We start from the raw sequence: 19,770 nt of genomic DNA, 5'->3' as shown, positions 1-19,770 counted from the left end.
CTACCTGCCACTCCACATAGAGCAGGACGACGGCAGGTAGGCCAGGGCCCGGCCACAGCCTGATCCAACCATAAGCCTGGGCTCTGAACGTGCATTGCATTGTCAGTGCCTTGGTTCCTGATGGCCCTGGAAATCTTTATGTGCTCTGAATCTCCAAATTTTTTGTTTCCTTTCGTTTTATTTCCAAATATCTATATGAAAAACATTATATATATCTGAGAAGCTCCCAAGTTATTCCTGTACAAGATTGAATGATACCCCCTGTGGCAAAGAAATTTGAGTTCAATCTCAGCAGGTCACTTAAAAATGACTCCTTTTTCCAGGTTTTCCAACTTGAAAAGGCTTCATTCCAGGGAAAAATAACATGTATTTTAAGGAGCTAGTGTGAGGATTTTAAAACAACAAATATAAAGTGTATCTTGCTAATTGATACACGGCAAACTAAATTTAGCTCTCAGATGTGGTTTTTAGATTGAATTCATTTTCAAATCTACAAAATGTTATGTTAAAATCTGGACCATCCAATTTTCTTTAAAAAACTGGAAGATCTGATCCAACTATACCATGTTAGTCAAATGAGTATCCCCATTGTATTTTAAGGGGATCACAGGGCACCACCAACAAAGAACAAGAGAACGCAGTTTTTCTGTGGGACAGGGGCTGGGCAGGAGATATGAATTTCATATAATCAGTTGGTTGTCACAACTTGGGGTGGTGGCGGCAGTCACAAGTTGCTATTTCTGGTGGGTAGAGTCCAGCTAGACAACCTAGAATGCACAGGGAAGCCCCTCTCCTCTACCTGCAACGAAGAAGTATCTGGTCCAAAATGTCAGTAGTGCTGAGGTTGGGAACCTCTGCTTTTAGCGAGTGATTTTGTTAGGGTTTTTTTTTTTTTTTTTTTTTAATCCATGACAGAAGCACTGCTCACAGTGGGCTTCACTTTGTTTTCTCTCCTAACGTTAACTGAAATCAAATGACATTTATGACTCAGGCTGCTGTAGTAAGCAGGGAATGGATGACTGTGGTTAGTGACAAAACAGTAATAAATGGCATTGCCTGTCTTGTCTCTTTTTCAGAGTCGGGGAGGGAATGAAATGACCAGTAATTATCATTTAAACTGCTGTTTTATCCTGCATCAATCAGAGCTATTCATCCTGGTTACTCTCAGACTCTTAGGCTGAAAACACACTAAATCTGGGGCATAGCCAGTGTGAATGCATAAGGCCAGGCTTTTCACCCTGCAACTGTTAATGACCTGGGCTGAACATCGACGGCCAATTTCCAAGAAAAAGCCATCAGAGATCCTAATCTAAGAACAAATGGTTCTATATGGCGCCTATTGCCTTGTTTTTTTAATATTCTGTGTTCAATAGGACCACAGCTGTAAACAACTCTCCAGTCTCGTTTCACTAGGAAGTTAATTTGCACTGTGTCAGCACTGCAGGCTCTTTGCATATGTTCAGGACAAGCTGATATGAGCAGGCCTGGAATGAATAATGTTTAGTAAAATCAATAAACCCTATTATTAGTCGCTAAGGGGACTGATTTTATGTCTATAAAAGTAAAACAATTAGAACCGTATTAATGGCAGATTCATCATAGTAATATAATGGAGCCAAGCATGCTTGTCTTTTGGGAATCTTTAATTTACCATTCAGTACTGACTATGTACTCAGCTAGAGAAATGGCACACATAATATAAACAAGCTCTGGCCTTTGGCAATTCATGTTGTCATCAGCAAAAACAACACTATAACAGTAAGGGGAAGAAACAAAACTCCATTTAGTGATTAATGTAAACCAGTCATGGATAACGTTCCAGTAAAAGCCTGGGGGGAAGACGGCATTGTACTTTTGGTCATATATATCTCTCTCTATTTATCAGCATCCCCGTTTATTACAGTAGCAGGGTTAAGCATGGTCTGATGCACCTATTTATACCCTCTCTCTATTTGGGCACCTAACTAGAAGTGATTACAAGCTTGGTATATAATAAGCATATATCCGGTTATTTTGCAGCTGAAAGGCAAAGTTGGCTTCCACAAGATTTTTTAAAATACCAAAAGCGGAAAAATCGAGAATCCACAGTACTGCCTAGCCACCAACAGGAACACGCTAATTCAGCTGGTGAAGGTGTAATTGGATCTCAGTTCTGCTCCTGTGTTTCGAAAATTGAATTGTTCGGTCAATTCTAAAACTGGCACAGCATGTAGAAAACCGACATACTTTAGTTTCAACCAAATTCTAAACAGAAGAAACCTATTTGTTTAACTGGTATAGGATCAATTACATCAAGTGTTCAAGGATACATCTGGATATGATCTAAGAACTGAAAAAAAACTGATGACTTAAAAAATGATGAAAGTCTGTGAAATACTCTAATGTGTAGCAATAAACACTATAAAGATTTATACACACACACACACACACATAAATGACACAACACGGATGAAATTTGAAAACAAACACACACACACACACACACACACACACACACACTTGGGAAAAAGATCCTCCTACTGAAATCTATTAAGAACATGAACTAGATCTAAACCGTAAGGCACACAGCAAAGAGAACAAACACTTCATGGTGGGTTTTCCAAAAGCAGAGGAAACATTTCTTCTTGGTTGCAAAATTCTCTTCATTTGTGAAACATAGGCCTCAAAGTAGGAGAACGAAGCAAATTATACCAAGACAAATTTTGCCAACTTAAAAGAACTTTTTAGAAAACCAAGTGATAAAACTGTCAATAGCAATTATAGTGAAATCATAAAAACTTACAGCTGGAATGAAGCATTGAAATCAACCAGTCCAAACACAGGAAGGCTTTTGTTCTTTAAGGCTTTTGCTCTTGCTTTCCATCTCACCCCAACGCTTTGCCCCCAGATGTGTGTACGTGGACTGCTTCCTCAGCTCCTTCTGTGAGGCCTCCCTGATCACTCTATTTACAGTTACAAAGTCCCAGACGTGTTACTTAGGCCCACTCTCATGCTTTATTTTTCTCCACAGCATTTACCAACCATCGGATATACAGTAAGTCCTCACTTAATGTCGTTGTCAATAGATTCAGTGACTCTTAAGCGAAACAGTGTATACAGAAACCAATTTTACCACAGGCAACTGATTCAGTAAGGCTTAAATTCCTACGGCATCGATGATACAATGAAAAGTTGAATGAAGACGTTACTCAAGGACCTCCTGTACTCCGCATACTATTTATTTTATTATGTTTGCCCCCACCTCCTAGAAAATGCAAACTCTATGAGGACAGGAATTTTTGTCTGCTTTGCTCACTGCTGTACCCCAGGACCTTACAATGCCTGAGATAAAGTAGGTGCTCAGCAAGTATTTGTTGGAAGGAAGGGAGGGAGGGAGGGAGAAAATGAGGCAGCAGTCAATTCTGTACATTTGGCATAAAATAGTATAATAAAATAATTTAAATAAAGGCCTAGCTGACGGTCTTTTTACAGGGTTTATCTACTGTCCACATGTCACAAGATTTACACTTTTGGAATATCATCTACATGAAAGAAACCTGTATCTATCTATTTGCAGTGATATTATGCTCCATGTTTAGAATAACTACTCAGTAAATATGCATATATCCAATGAATTAAATATACTATTTGGTTGTTATCCTGTGTATTAGGAAAGTTAATATCTATATACTGTATCTTATGCATTGGATGTCCATACTATTAGGAAACCTTTCTTTGAAAAGGAGAATCACTATCAGTCAGCTGGAAATAACATGAGACAGACAAGAAGCCATTATAAAAAAAAAAAAACTTTTTAATTCTGATTGCCAAATTATTTAAGGCAGGTATAAAAAAGGAAAGCATTCAATATACATTTTACATAAAATAAACTAGATTACAGCATAAAACAAGTAACCAGGCAATGGCGTTAAAGTCTCTCTCTTCTAAAACTGGATAATTGTAAACATTAAAAAAAGAAAAAAAAAAAAAGGACTGCAGGACTATTCAAGTAATAGAACAATCACAGATGTCTCTGGTATGCAGGCTATTGGGTTTTTTTGCCATTCAAGATTATCAAAAAATGACACCTCATTATTCACAGATGCTCATTATTTCCCCATTTTAATCTTTACATTATGTACAACACAGTTTTTGTGGTACTGGCAACCCTATGCCTTCCAAAAGTATTTTTTTTCCACAATACACAAGTACAAACAGTGACTACAGGAACATTTTACACTGATGCATCTTTAACAGGAGCCACCAAATAGACATCTAAATTGTACCAAGTGTCATCATCACAGTTAGCCTTTCTGAGGGGCTTATGGGAAATATATGAAGGATATGCAAGGTTCAGGCACAATGATACATAACATTATTTATTTACAATTTAAAAGGAAAAGAATAAGAAAGTAAGCAGCCTTTTGTGGCTAACACTTTTCAACATGACAAATACATTTTTTTTTTTTATTTCCTTTTCTGAGTGGTTTGCAACTTGGCAGCAGACCCTGTGTGTGCGAGCCTGGTTACTGATACAAAAAGTAAAGAATATATATATATATATATGTATATATACATATATGTATACGTATATATATATAAAACAGAAGTTTAATTACAGCAACATTTGTTACTCTGTGATAAAATCTGTAATTTACAAAAATGAAATGACTGGTTTTTGCCTGCCATTAAGGCATTTCAAATTAACACCATGGAACTGATGTCTGTATAAAGCGCTTCCCCATGTGAGCCAGTCACATGACAACATACATTTCCAATCTTGTTATTCTCTGAAAAAGAAAAGAAAACCTTAGTATAGGATTCTAGCCACACTTCACACTGAAAATATGAAGACCCTAAGATTGACAGGCTTACTTTAATTCTATTCAATTTATGGAATTCGACTCCTCAGAACGTGAATGAACACAAGGGTAAAGATACACGTTGTGAAAAATGAATTCTTTTCCTTTTAAAAACAACCGGAAGGATAATTAAAAATGACAAAGAACAAACAATACTTGATGAAAATAAATTTCTCCATTCGCGACTTTATTCTTAAACACAATAACTCAAAGGGAGTCAGTGACTATTTTAATGGGGCTATGAGCATAGCCTAAGAAACTTTTCAACTGTTTAAATAACGGATCAGTTAATTACTAATCTACATTACAGCTACAGAAATGAGATTCAGGGACTAGAAGCTGCATGGGAAACACAGTACCAAAAAAGCAAATTCGTTATAATAATAAAAAACCCTGAGGGCTCATGTTTTTGGTCTAAAATGCCTGTATGTGCTTCCTTCCACCCATTAAGGTGTTTCTATCTAAAAAAAAAAAAAATTAATTAAAAAATGTGGTGGGTATTTACCTTCTTTGTGCAGGAAACATTCCTGATGCAGATGCCTGGGCGGCCACCTGCTGAGAGGCAACGAGGGCAGCAGAGGTCAAGCCTAATGGGGAAAAAAAATGTAGGGTTTCTGTGACATTCAGAAAGGTAAGAGTAGACACAGGCCCAGTGGTGAAGGGCTGCAGACCCAACAGCAGCAATTTCTCCTTTCCTGATCACGCACATGAAATGTTTAATGCAGCAAGAACAGAGTACAAACCACGTGGTGTAACCAGTATCTATCCCTTTATCGAATACTCGGCTGTTTTCTTAATAGCTATTCTGAAAGAATTCGGCATTCCATCTCTCTGGCTCTGCATGGGGCTAAATGGTTTGCACGCATTCCTGAATAGGAAGCTCAGCAGAAATAATAGGTACCAGGTAACAACAGGAATCAAAAGTCACAGCAAATTATAGAAGCGACATGCTATTTGCTTAAAATGCAATATTTTCATAGTAACTTGTATCACTTTATCATTTTCCCCAGAGATCGAACACAATGCATCTCATAAGGTACAAGGAATCGGTGAACCAAACTTTGAAACAGTCTTAACTTTTACTGTGCAAGAGAAAGGTAACTGTCAGAGGACGTAATAATCCAGATGGCATGAAGTTGCTAAAAGAATATTCTCTTTAATTCTATAGAAAACAATCTTGGAAAAAAACAGAAGAAACAAACGCAGACCTAGGAAAGATTACTCTCTCCTTCTACATCCTTTATGTTCTCTTTTAACACCACTAGTTGACACCATGTACCATGAGTTGAATAAACAAAAATGGCCATTTCACATCTGTATGGCACTTCCCACTTTTGGAAGAACTTTCAAACATACATTGTATCCACATAGCAGAGTACAAGGTAAGTGGCAGCTTGGCAAGTGCTGTGCACTGAACTATGTCCTTTCAAAATTCCTGTGTGAAAGTCATAACCCCATAATGTGACTTGCATTTGGAGACGGGACCTATGAGGAAGCAATTAAGATTAAATGAGGTCATAAGGGTGGGGCCCTGATCCAACAGGATTTGTGTCCTTTTAAGAAGAGACATCAGAGTAATTCTCTCGTCCTCCTTCCCCCATGTGCACACACACGAGGTCAGATGAGCAGATAGCAAGATGAAGGCTGCCCACAAGCCAGAAAGAGAACTTTCAACAGAAACTGACCCTATTGTCACTCTGATCTCAGACTCTCAGCCTTTGAAATGATGAGAAAATCAATTACTGTTGTTTAAGGCCCTAGAGACTGTGACTTTTTTCTTTTTTTTTTTTTTTTATGGAAATCTGACTTAAGATAGCAAGATCCTAGCAAGTCATCTGTTGGTGGTGACAGTGCCTCTGCCTACCTGCTGTGAGGTGACAGAGCTAGGACAAATGGCACATCTGCGCAACTAAAACACATAAACCGAAGGCTCCCTCATGTCAATTCTATGGCTTTTCAAAAGATGTTTCTCCATCTTCAGTGAAAGAGTCACAGCAGTGAAGGTCTGTGAAGAGTCCTTGAATTAGGTTATGAAAAGTGCTGAGCCTGATCGCATTGCCCCTGTTACCCCACAGGCAAAGAGCAACTTAAAGGCCCTGCAGGGACGAGGACAGGTAATGTCACCAAAGCCTCTCACCATGCCTCCCTTTCTTCACAATTTTCCTGAAGTAGCTATCTGATCTTCTGATTATTATATTCAGTGACCTCGACCCTGGACGCCATCCTTAGTCTGCAAGATAACAGTAAGCCTCTGATAACATCAACAGGTGACAATTATTAAGTGGTAGCCATTTCGTGTTTCACTAGAATACAAAGACTAGGAACAGCCTTAGTTGTGACACCAAGAAATACTAGGAAGTAAGTGTTAAAAATCCAGCACCAGAGCTAATGTTAACTCAAAGCTCAATATTTTTACTTTAAGACATAAGAACAGTTTTGGCAACTGTCTTCCAAAGCAGAAGGAACAAAGGCACAAGAACGACATTGCTGCTGACCTTGGAAAGGGTCGTATTGACCAGGGATTAGTGGGTACCCCATGCCGACGTGGGTGTGGTGATGTGTATGCAGGTGCCGCTGGCCGAAGGGGGAGTGGCGATCCCGTTCCCTTTCCGCTTCCCGTTCCCGCTCAGCTGTAGCCTTCTCCACGGGCTGCAACGGAAGAGAGAGAGAGAGGTCCCCACTTAATTCCCTGAAAAAGAACTAGTAGGAGCACTAAACCACCTTTGTCCCTTCAGCTACATGTTAATGATTTTTTTAAAAAGTAAACATGTAGATACTTAAAAATTCCTTATTAGATGAACATCATTTCGAAAAAAACAAACAAAAAACTTAAGTTTCAGCTGCGATTAAGTCAACACTATAAGAACTGGTCCTCCCCAAAGGAACATCAAAGTTTTCCTCAAATGTCTGAAATAAGAGGCCCTTTCTCTCTATTCACTCATAACTGCAGGTTTAGAATCTATCCAGTTTCTTCCCAGAAACAACTTGTACTTACAAATCGAGGAAAAGAAGTCATTGTAATGAGATTTAAGGTCAAGTTTTCTGATCACCCTTTTATTTAGTCTACATTTTGTGGGGGAGAACCTAGCTCATAATTTTGAACACCTTTATCTATTCTGTTCCATTGAGAACATATCCTAATATCACATGCCAGTTTCAAGTACGGAATATCACTGCTCTATGTCTCCAAAAGCATTACGGAATCTCTCCATTTTTGAACACTCAGCGGAGCTCTAGCTCTCCCTAATCATAATTTTGTTAAGGATCGTGTGTTTTTGATACATTTCTACCTACTAGGACTTAACCACCCCTTCCCTAAAGTTCTTTTTCTCACTTGAAAAAGATATTTGCACTAAAAGGAGTACTCACAGAAAAAGATTCATAAATCATCTTTTCTACTTTCTTTATATAGAGTCTGTGGTGGACTCATCCACATTAAAGACCCCATATTTTAATTTGTTCCAAACTCCTCTTTCTTGCCAAGAACAACCACAATCTTTCTTTTCTCCCTCTTCACAACAGTGTCTAGAACTAGTAGTGTCTTTGGGGGCAGGGGGCAGGGGGCAGGGGGCAGGGCAGGGGTTGGTGAGCGGTGGTAGAGCCATCTTTCACAAAGACACACACTTGCATTACTTTGGCAGAGTTACAAGGGACATAACAATGAGTCAAAAACAAAAAAAAAGGAGATGCAGCCACCACTCCTTAGCCAAGTGACTCACTCTGACTTATGAGTGCATCAGACTATGTTACATCAAAAACATTTCACACCAAAAGTCGGTTCCTATAAATTTAAATGTCCACCTCACAAGCATCCTCCTGGGTAGGCGAGGTATAGATTTTGCAACAGAAAAGCTTGTGACCACCGTACACACTTTACCAATTTTTCCCCCCATGTAGGAAACCATCTTACTTTTGAACATTCCATTCTTTATGTAAAAGGATAAAACAGCATCCGGAAATCACAGCTGGGTTCCAAAACCATTCATGTTTCAAGACTGTTCTCTAGTGTGTTCCCTTTTCTCCCCCAAAACACAGTACTTTTAAATCACAACAAAGGGAGGCTTACAGCAGGAGACTTGCTGCGGTACTGGTTGGCATGCTGCTGGAGCAAATCCAGTGCTTTAGATTCAGTGGTTGTTTTCGTGTTGATGCTAGGGCTGGTATTGACTTTCTCTGCCTCTTCTCTCCCTGACATCTTCCCATAAACAGGATAATGAAATCCTGGAGAGAGATAGGCCCCTGCAGACAAACAACAAATGCCACATCAAGTTAAGGCCTACGTCTCAAAAAAAAAGAAAAGAAAAGAAAAAAAATCATTTAGATTACATGAATTTGGGATAAGAGTCATAGATCTTAAAATAGGGGATTACATCAAGAATTGGCTACATCATCGTTAAACTGTATCTAGGTTCTCCAATTTTCTTCTCCCAGTTAATTCATTCTGATGAACGGTGGTTATAAACAGAATCAAGCTTACAGCCATTTCATACATTTATGTGTCCGCTTAAGTGAAAGGAATAGTAACTATAATGATTATGACAGTAAGCGCTTAGAATATTTTCATAGGCAATAAAGTATCTGTCAGTCTTAACAGCTATAGCAGCCCATCAGAGACTATGGAAACAATAGCTGAGGACTCTTAACATTTCATCTTAAAAAAAAAAAAATCTTTTATTAAATCACTTTCATCTTTGGGACTTTAAGTAGCATAAAAACAAGCAAAACGAGCGTCACTCCTGAAGTGTCAAATTTATCCTGAGTTTTTAATAGCTAAGATATGAACACGGCCTCTTCCCTCTAACATAGTTAGAACCCATAACACGTACCAGGGTAACTGTGCATGAGGACGGGAGAAACGGCCCGGTATGCAGGGTGGCTGGGCTCGTACATCTGTGGGTAAGGATAAGCATGCAAATACTGTATGTAGGACTGGTGCTGACTCATGGGCGAGGAGACAGCCACTCTTGTTCCTCGGGAGTCCTTCCAGTTCACAGGAGTCTTTCGATCATCATTTTTCAGCTTGTTCTCCTCCATGGACTGAGAGTCAGGACGCTTGGCCTCTTTGGGCTCCTCTTTAATGCTGGTTAATGATACAGGAAGGCTGGACACTCCACTCTCTTTATTGGGAGTTTTCCTGGGACTATCCTCTTTTAGTTTCTTTTCTCTATCAAGGTCTTCTGACTTTTGCTGATCCAGGTATTTGGGCTGGTATACGTAATGATGCCATGTCCTTGAATCTGGATCCTGATTTAAAAAAAAAAAATTGTTTTAAAATTTCACTTTTTAAGAAAGACTCATTAATCATCATGACAGAACTATTACCATTACTTCTACTACTAAGTTAACGTTTATTCATGTGCTAGCACTGGGCAAAGGCCTCTTTACCATCTCTCACCAAATAATGTCTGAGGCAGGCGTTATTACTGATCACTTTTACAGAAGACAAAACCAGAGGTTTTGAAGCTCCAGGTAACATCCAGGTCACACTGCTGCCCAGGTGTGGAGCTGGGCTCTAAACAGGTAGGTGCGCTGGGCATTAACAGCTGGGCCCTTAATTTCTCAACATCACATACTTAATCTCTCATTTTCCTTTAATACCTTGCATAGGTACAAAGAATGTTTAAAACTCCAACTCAAGCTAATAATAGTAAATTTAAGTGATTATTATAACAAGTAACATCATTTAGGGTGGAAAAACTCTTGGTTTCCTAATATGTTTTCTTCACCCACAGCTGCGGCTTAACATCAGCTCACATCTCATTATGTGCTAACATCTTATCAAAACAAAATTTCAAATTAATAGTGCACATTATGGCTTTTCTACTAGAAAACAAAGCCATCTATAACCACGTGCCTCCAAATTGTAGAGTTATAATACCGCCCTGTGAAGTCAGAGCCTGATTCAGGCCTCCAGAGGGGGAAATTCGGGTCCTAAATGGTCTTTGTGACTCCCCTCCCATTCATGATATAAACCCACTGGGTACTTTGGTCCTCAGTGAACATTTGGAGTTGGGCCTGAGGTCCAACTTTTGGGCAGAAATGAACATGAAGAAAGGATTCTATTGCTCTGATTCACCAGGGATATCTAAACATGGGGGTGGGGGTGCTGGGAAACACCAGAATTAACTCTCATGGGACTGCAGTGAATCAGGGTGCCCGAAAACGTGAAAGTGCTAGCGCAAGTGTGTGGTTTCATGGGGACCGACTTCCAGGTGTTTGCACGCGCGACCTCAGGCTGGGCTCCAGGATGACAGCTGGAGGCACATCCACCCAGACCTCTTCTCTCTCCTCACATTTTAGAAGCGCACGACAACTCCTCACAAGGGATCATCAGCACTGAGCCCCACTTTGGGGCAGTTAACACAGAGAGTAAAAGAGAAATCCAGGCATCTCAGACACCATGCATGGGAAAGACATTTGGCTCCCAAATTGTATTAAAAAGATGAGTGGGAAACGCGAGTTTATGGACCTGGTCTTAACATTCCTAAAAAACATCAAAAGAAACTTGGAAACATAGCAGAACAAATATTTCAGAGATCAGACTCAGAATCTCAGCGTTAACTCGGCGGGAAACTCAGCAGCCATGTGGCAGAATTCTCTCGCCTTGGACTCGGTAAGAAACTAAGGGACCACGTCAGATTCACAGTTTGTTAATGGCATCAGGGAACATGAAAAGCACATGTCCACAGCTCTTTTTACTACACAACGTGACAAGGAAATCATGGGCAATGTACATTTTAGATGCGCACGACAACTCCTGAGGGAACCTTTTAAGATATTTTTCAAGAGAAGAGGAGCCAACCCTAATGAACCCTCCTTGGTTTACTTCCTGTGGAGAAGTCTAACCAGATAAGCCCAGACATGTACACGTCTCAGACTGCTCTCTCCCTGTGGGGGCCACGCTCCACAATCTTACTTGTTTAAATCTCGAGGTTGGGTCTACACCTGTCTGCTTCATAGAGTCCATGACAGATTTCATTTCTACAGCCTCCTTAATAAGTTGGTGGTTTTCCATCTGCTTAGCTTTGAAGCTGTCGGCCTGAAGCTGCTGCTGGTGATTGGAGAGAAGCTGCGATTTACCTGTCTCCTCAGTTTTATTAGGCACTGACGGCCCTAGTTTAGAATGGTTTTTGTTTGGCTCCGGGGTAGAGGGAGCTTTTGAGATTGTGGCCGACGGCATGTTTTTCTGTTTACTGTCCTCCTTGCCCAGCTCTTTCAAGGGGAGCTCAGTTTTCCTTTCACAGTCTCCTCTCCCAGTTTGGGCCATTTTCTGCTCTGCCAGCCTCTGGTCCTCATAGTACTTCTCATACTGCTGTCTGTAGGCAGGGCTGGTGGCCATCAGAGACTTCTGGTCCATATAGAGCCCGTAGGCATACTGGCCATAATAAAGTGACTGAGCCAGGGCAGGGTGTCTCTGTGTGATCACCGACTGGTGCTGAGGCTGTAAGGAGGCGGGAGCATGGTCCACTCTCTTGGCATCTAGCTGCTCTGCCTTGTCTTTCTTTTCTGCATCTTCCTCAGACTCCTTCTTGATCTTCAGTCCCTGCATGCTCCCACCATTCCCAGCGGCAGGGGCGCCGACCTGCCCGGGGTGCATGTAACTTGGAGAATAATAAGGATCGTAGCCATGGTAATAGGGAGAGTGGGACTCTTTCATTTGAGATGATTGTGCTGTAGCTGAAGAATGCCCTTTTACAACACCGTCCTTACCGGACATGATATCTGACGGGGAACTGGCTTTGGACCTCATGCCCTCTGACCTGCTATCAGAACCACCATCATCGGCGGCATCAGATATGTCCGAATAGGCGGGGCTGCTCGTCTTGGCCGCAGAGCTCTCCGCTCCGTTTTGTGTCAACACATGCAGTGGGGCCATTGGCGCCTGCCCGTTCACCAACGTGTTGCATTCCATTCTCGAGGCGCTCCCTATGGACGGGCTGGGAGCATTGTCCGTGAATGTGTAAACCTTATCAGCCTCGGCTTTGATACTGGCCATTCGGCTCTCTTGAGACTCCGACAGTCCATTAGCCAGCCCTTCCGTCTTGTTGAGATGGTCCTTTAAAAAATGCCCAGATAAATCTTTCCCAGCCCCCTTGGCGTCATCCAGTTTGCCCAGCTTTGCATCCATTTTAGGGCTTCCTGTCTCTTTGCCTTCTTTGTCCTTTAGCTTTCGCTTCTCCTTTTTCTTTTTGTCTTTGAGTGACACAAGAGCTGGGTTCACGGTGATGGGCTCCCCCATAATTGTAGGCTTTGGTTGAATGGGTTTTAACGGAGGACTCTTTGGCGTGGCCTGAACAACAGTCGTCGTGAGGGAGGGCAGGCCGGGTATTGTCCCCGTGGTGGTGCTTGTAAAGGTGGCGGTGGGGATAGCGATTAGTTGCGGGGGAGTGGGGGCTGGGGCAGGAGCAATGGGCCGGGCAGTTTTCAGTTTGGAGAGGTTTTTGTCCATTTTGCAATTGTTGGCTTTTTTGCCCTTTTCTTTATCTCCCAAGTTTTTCTTGTCAATTAACCCTTCTGCTTCCAGTTTGGGCATTTCAGCAGCCAAACTGCCGTCTGCTGCTGAGCAACCGTCTAACGTGGCCGTCATGTTGGAGATGACTGGGAGATTGCTCAGTTCACTGTTAAGGCCCTTCTTTTTGCCAGAATTCTTCCCGGCTTTCGTTCCGATAACAGAACCTGGGCCATTGCTCATCAGCTCCCTCTTTCCCTTGGGCGTCCCAGGGGGGTTCCCCGAGCCAGGGGATGCCGGCGCCTTCACCTGGTCATAAGCTGATACACTTGTGCTTGGCTCGCTGCATTCAAGCGCCACGTTACTCAGTGCCTCCTCGCAGTCCGAGATCTTGTCTTCACTGTCAGGTTCAAACTCCAGCTTGTTTTCTGGGTCTAAGTGTGCATGAGCCTGGTGGTACCTCAGGCCATTAATGTGCTTGTACTTTTTGTTGCAGTTTGGGTGGGGACAATCTATTAATACTGGAGAGGAGCAGCCTTGGTCCAAAAAAGTAGTCTCTGGTTTCCCTTGAGGGGTGGTGGGAGTGCTTCTAGAATTTGTGCGGACACGTTTCCCAGGCTTATTGTCTTCGGAGCTGGAGTTCAGGTCTAGCTCCATTGGAGGCTTGTTTTTCCTTTTGTTGGTGGAGGAGGGGCTGGCTTTGATGTCCTCAGCGGCACAATTTGGGGGTGTCCTTCTCCCGCTGGCATTGAGGCTGCCCCGCCTCCCTTTCCCATTGGCCCCCCCTCTGTTCTTGCTCTGCGGCCCTCTGGACTCTGTGAAGCTGGCCTCCGAGCCTGGGGCGGCTGCGGCAGACCTCGCTCTCTTCCCCCGGCCCCGGCCTCCTCTCATCTCCAGGTCACTTGTTGGTGACTCGCAGAACCTAGGGAAGCAAGTAACAAATATTAAAATGAGTAGGTTTCAAAGGAGCCAGGCGAAATCACAAGGCACACAATGCAGAAAGCTGCGGTCAACACCCCAGCAGCTTGAGGGCCGGGCCCAGATAAGGAAAAGACACCTCATTTTTCCACTGACAGTTTCAACACCTGCAAAATAACAGGCTACCAGCAGCTTATATTCTTCCTCAGAAAACCAAAGAAAAACGACTCAGGTAGCCAGCTTCAAATCCCGCTCCAATTCCCATTTTGAGAAAAGAAGAAAACAAAGAAGACAGAAAAGGGGCAGGGAGTAGAGATCTCCTGGCAAAAAAAGAAATCCGGCATCTGCATTTTACTGTGTTCAACCCTGAATTGCTCATTTCCCTTATGCTTGGTTTCAATTACAGGCAGACTTTTATGTATTATTCATTTCTCTATATAGTTTCCTTGCAAAGGGAGGATGGGGGAAGGAGAGGGGAAAGAGAGGAAGGAGGAGAGAAAACAGAGCCTGAAATAAAAGGCCCGGTGCATACCTGGGAGGGGCCCAGTCGTGCTTGGTGCAGTCCAGTAGGGTCCCTACGTAAGTTTTGTTCCTCCACGTGACATTGACCACTAGGACACCTGCAGGAGTAGGGAATGAAAGAGGACCATGGTTAGCACCAATTACTCTATTTACAGTCCCTTTGTTATTATTATTATTATTAATTATTATTATTATTATTATTACTATTACTACCACTACTCCTAGTAGTAGTACTACTACTACTCCTACTATTATTATTATTATTATTTTTACGAGCAAAGTTCTATTCTCATTTGCTTTCAAAAGCTGTGGTTTACATTCTTCCTCTTTCTGGTTTCAGTGACCTCAAAAGAAAACCCACAGGAAAGTGTGTGTGTGTGTGTGTGTGTGTGTGTGTGTGTGTGTGTATACTGATGTGTGTGCAGTACAAAAGGGTAAGGCTTTGTGTGAGAGTGTAATCAAGATACTGCTGACAGAAGGAAATGGTTTTTGCCATGTCCTGCTGTAAAATAGCAACACTCACCTCTTAATTTTTCTATTATTACACATAATTGCTTTCGTTTGGCAAGCAGCCAACAAAAACTAAGCGCCAGTTACCAGTGCTTAAACCAGAAGGTGACTTAAAGCAATTGGTTTTGTTTGCAATTCAACAACATAAAATAACGGTGCTTTTTATTTAGAAAAAAATTATGTGGGTGCACAAAATAGGTATAGAGCAGGAACCAGGGCTTGGAATCCAGATAGCAAACAGACAATCAGCTATGATTTCTCTTTCTTAATCCTGCCCTCTCTAGCTTTGTGAGACAAGAATCAGCCTTGGTATGGTATCTGTTTCACTGTTTGTTCTTGTTCCATATTAAGACCTCCTAAAATAGTCCTCTTAAGAAAATAAATGTGCACAATAGGTTTGCTCTTGGGGTTATCTTTAGAATCAACTTTAGTAAGCATTTGCCACAGAGGGTTAGGAAAAAAAAAAAAAAAAACTCGAACCAGCACACTTGTTTCCTGCAAGCCATTCTGCTTTTTCCCAACTGCTTTGCAGACAATTTAATTTAGCACTGCATCTGTGAATTACTAAACTTAAGTGCACTTAGTATACCAAATGTCACAGGGAAACAAAATATAACATTCTCTTTATTTCACTAGAAGACAAGTGCCATATATTTCTTAAAATCACTCCTTTAAAGCATATATACAAGAACCTAAAATATTACGGTAAAAAATGAAATATTCGAGCGAGACTTTGTTTTGTTTTCTGTGGTCCATCCCCTCCACCCCCTGCCCCCCTTCCGCCACACACTCTCTTTCTTGGAAACACCAAGGGACATTACTCGAAGTCTATTTCTAGCTGGTTTGGTCGCTTGCTCAGTGCCATTTTGAATTTTACTGTAAACCTATATTGAACCCTTTTATGGTAAGGGACACCCCACAAGGTAAGACACATTTCCTTGGAAGGTTTTAACATCAGGTAAAATATCTGAATGGCTGGCAATCAAGTAGTGGGGAAGAAAGGATTTCTTTCAGAAGTCTCAAAAAGAGATTTAAAAATTGTTTCCCATATGGTCTATGTTGCTATTACTTAGGTGACAGCTGAATTTACTCACTGTAGCAATAGTCTAGCAGGGAAAGGAAAAGCTAGCAGGATACAAAGCAAGCATTTCCTCAGATCTGATTCTCTCAGGAAAAAAAAAAAAAATTATACCGTGGAGTATAAGAAATTCATATTGGGATGAGAATCAATGGTAATTAGGCATTTGGTCAAAATCTCCACAAGACAAAACAATTGGAGGAAAGGATTCTTTATGAGCACATCCCTTCAGGAAAAGGGAGGGGGTGGGAGAAGAGGGGAAGGGGAAGACAGAGCCGGTTTTCTCATCATCTGCTCTCTGGGGCACTGTGTGTGGTGTCAAAGACCTTTGCAGCTGCTTAAAATTCTTTAGCATGTCAGCTATATTTACAGTGCAGGAATATATCTGTATTGCCAGAAGGTTACTGCATTTTAGCTTTAGATGCAATAAGCCGAATCACTACGTTCCAGAGTCCCTGATGTAGCACAAATGTATAATTAAAATTGCTTGAAAGGAAACATGAAAGAAACAACAAACCCTCCATTCTAGCAGTAATAAAATTAAAAACAGGAAAAGTCTGCACAGACACTTAACATTTGTCTGCAGTGAAAGGCTTTTGTTATTGCTTTTCCCCTAAGGGTTTCGCGTTTCCAGCAAACGCGGGCCGCGGATTGGCCGGCGCCTGCTGGGAATGCTCGCGTCTGATTGGCGGGGCCGGTGGCGGCCGCCGGGAGCAGCGAGGCAGCGGCCGCGGATAGAGGAGCTTGGCGGTGGGAGGAGGCAGCGCCCGGGCGGCGGCGGCGGCGGCGGGCGAGGCGGGGACGCGCGCCGGTCGCCAGTCCCGGGTTCCCGCGGCCGGAGTGGGCCGCCGGCGCTGCCCGGCCCGTGCGATGACAGCTACGCCCGCGTGACCGTGCCGCTTTGCCACGGCGACCCACGCGGCAAGGTCCGCTGCGAGCCCGCAGAACCGATTCGTGGTCCGCTAACGGGACAGAGGGAAACCGGGATGCCAGCAAGAAGGAAGGGACCCCAAACGAGCCGATCCTTGGCTCTGTGGGGCTACCGCTGGAACCTGTCACAAAGGCGGAAGTCCAGTTGCAACTTGCACACTGTAGAACTATTCACATTGTCTGACGCTATTTCTAGAAGCCACACGAGTAGACAAGTGTTATTATCATCATTATTCTTACCATTTGGTGGGGGTGGGGGGAAAGCCCTGTAAAGTCCCTTTTCAGCTTCAGAAGGCCTTAATAAGTCAGTTTATTTATATATTTAAAAATGCTCAAAATAAGTGCTCTACTATCGGGGAGATTTTGAACAGTCTCCACACAGTATTAATTAAATACATGTGCTTGTGTCTATTTTTCTTTATTTGTACAAGCCGCTTCACAATGCCACCGAGTATTTATATCTGCCCGGAACTCACGTGCGACTACACACACGCACATGTTTACGCTGCCAAATCTGCCGCTCTATGCTGGAATGAAGGAATGCTTCTCATAAACTACAAAGTGTATTGTTTCTTTGTTAAGGAAGTCTGTGTTTAGATAACATCCTATTGTGAGGGGCCAAGCATAAAGGTGGCGTTTCAGCTCTAAAAGCTGTACATGGTTTATCAAGATGTTGAAGCCTCAACATCTTGAATACTTTGAAACCCATAGTCGTATAAAGTGGACTCTACTTTTACAGGCATAAATAACTAAAATAAAAATTAGTCTTTTAAAAGTACAACTCTGAATGTTATAAATTTGGGCAGTTATGTTTGTCGCTTAATTTTTACATAAATTGGAAATAAATGTACATTTATTCCAAAAAGTTTAATATTTCTTTTAATGTACATTTATTCTTTCAAAATTCTAGCCTTTAAGCTAGGTGCTGGAGACACTCTACAAGTCTTTTTCATCTTTATGTTCTCAAGTATCGGACCAGGTTTACTATCCTCTCATGGACTGGGCACAGTCTTTCCAAAATGCTAGTTAACTGCTTGCCCTGTAACATTTTACATTTGCAAAATATCTGAAGATCATCACCAATAAAAGTAAGACTATAGCTGAAAAGAGCAATGGATAGGTTTGAGTGTGCTGACCACATAGGGTTTTCTTCTTTGTATTAAGGCTTTTTCTTAGATACTGATACAGGATCAAAGATGCAGCCCCCATAAAGAATATTGCCTATAGGACACTTAATAAGAATGTGGTCTGTGTTCTACACAACCTGAGCCCCTTACCTGAACAAGCCAAAACAGCCCTGAGCTCTCATAAGGATTCCACAGTCTCAGTGTTCTTTTATTTTCTCTTGTCAATACAGTCAAGTGTTCCCAAAGACACAGATGGTCGGGCCCATTAAGTATTTATTGTGCATCTATAGTTTACACACTAGGTATCTACTTGGTGCTACGAAATCAATCATGTTTTGGCTGGAACTTCAACCAAACTCTGTACTTCAAGGGTCTGCAAACTTGTAACAGAACCAACACAGGCATACCCTGTAATCCAGACGTATAAGAATAGTTTACATATTACCCATACTTGGGGAGTAGGCCCCTTGATCCATGACATTAAACTGGACCCCAGGTTTGACTTCACAGTGCCTGCCCCACCCAGAGCCCCTGCTCAGAGGCTAACCTTAAGGGACTAGGCTCCTAGACTAATAATCTTAATCCTGTCCCCATCTGACTATTCCAGTAATGGGCACCAGAAGCAGAGGCAACCCATACAGGTTTTTACTTTGGGAATCTGAATTAGTGATATGGAAAGGAAAGTAGTAATGAGAGTAGATACCTAAAGGTCACAAGATACAAAAGGCTGAGAGGACTACGGTGGGCCAAAGCCCCAAGGATGCAATAGCTATGAGATGAGGAAGCCAGTGGGTGGTACAAGGCCCTCAATACTTGTGTGTATTCTTTTACCCCAACCCTGATAGGAGCTCTCACCAGCACCCATATTGTTAAAAGGTTGTTCCTCGTTGTTTCGAACTAAGATCTTTGAATACTGTAACCTTCGCTGTGCCTTCTGATACCTTGGAAGGACAGTCTACCCATCATCCACTTGACGGCCTTTCACCCAGTCAAGGACAATGACCATGTTGACGTTCTCTTCACCTCCAGTTCATGCTCTGTTTTTCCTTTCAGCTTAAGCAAGTTTTTAAACATTCTTCATGTCACACTTTCAACTCCCTTGAAAAAAAAAAAAACCTTACAACCAACTGTTATAGTCCAACTCCCCAAGGAAAGTTAAGGTTCCTAACGAATCAGGACAAAACAGAGACAAAGTCAAACGTCATCGCTTCTCTGAAACCTCCAGCCACACACAAACCACACAAACCACCAAAAGATGACCACTCCCTCCTGGGACCCCAGTGCGCTCCATACATACACCAATGAATCCATGTTTTCCCTCGGCTAGCCACTTCTCAGCCTCCTTACCAATAAGATGTGGCCCTGTGCCTCAGTGCCAAAAAAGGAAAATGAATC

At 42.1% G+C, this 19,770-nt stretch overlaps 1 protein-coding gene across 6 annotated transcripts in view; it reads right to left on the bottom strand.

Annotated features, from left to right (window-relative positions):
* Positions 1–3,772: 3,772 nt before the first annotated feature.
* ZNF608 (zinc finger protein 608) overlaps positions 3,773–19,770 on the bottom strand; it is a 103,253-nt gene continuing 87,255 nt past the window's right edge. For 5 of the 6 annotated variants that reach the window (XM_016165104.2, XM_016165108.2, XM_016165105.2 and 2 more), the window contains 7 exons: positions 14,741–14,828; positions 11,758–14,212; positions 9,668–10,085; positions 8,908–9,080; positions 7,337–7,490; positions 5,347–5,428; positions 3,773–4,769 (listed from right to left, as the gene is read on the bottom strand). In XM_016165104.2, the coding sequence (XP_016020590.2) occupies positions 4,763–4,769; positions 5,347–5,428; positions 7,337–7,490; positions 8,908–9,080; positions 9,668–10,085; positions 11,758–14,212; positions 14,741–14,828 (3,377 nt within the window). In that variant the 3' untranslated portion in view covers positions 3,773–4,762. Of the gene's footprint in view, positions 4,770–5,342; positions 5,429–7,336; positions 7,491–8,907; positions 9,081–9,667; positions 10,086–11,757; positions 14,213–14,740; positions 14,829–19,770 lie in introns of those variants that run through there. The other variant, XM_036225295.1, reaches the window with a different exon arrangement.

Source organism: Rousettus aegyptiacus, unplaced genomic scaffold (assembly GCF_014176215.1).
Source record: "Rousettus aegyptiacus isolate mRouAeg1 unplaced genomic scaffold, mRouAeg1.p scaffold_m13_p_8, whole genome shotgun sequence".
NCBI lineage: Eukaryota > Metazoa > Chordata > Mammalia > Chiroptera > Pteropodidae > Rousettus > Rousettus aegyptiacus.
Note: the sequence above shows the minus strand (reverse complement) of the source record. Positions and strands in the feature narration are given on the sequence as shown.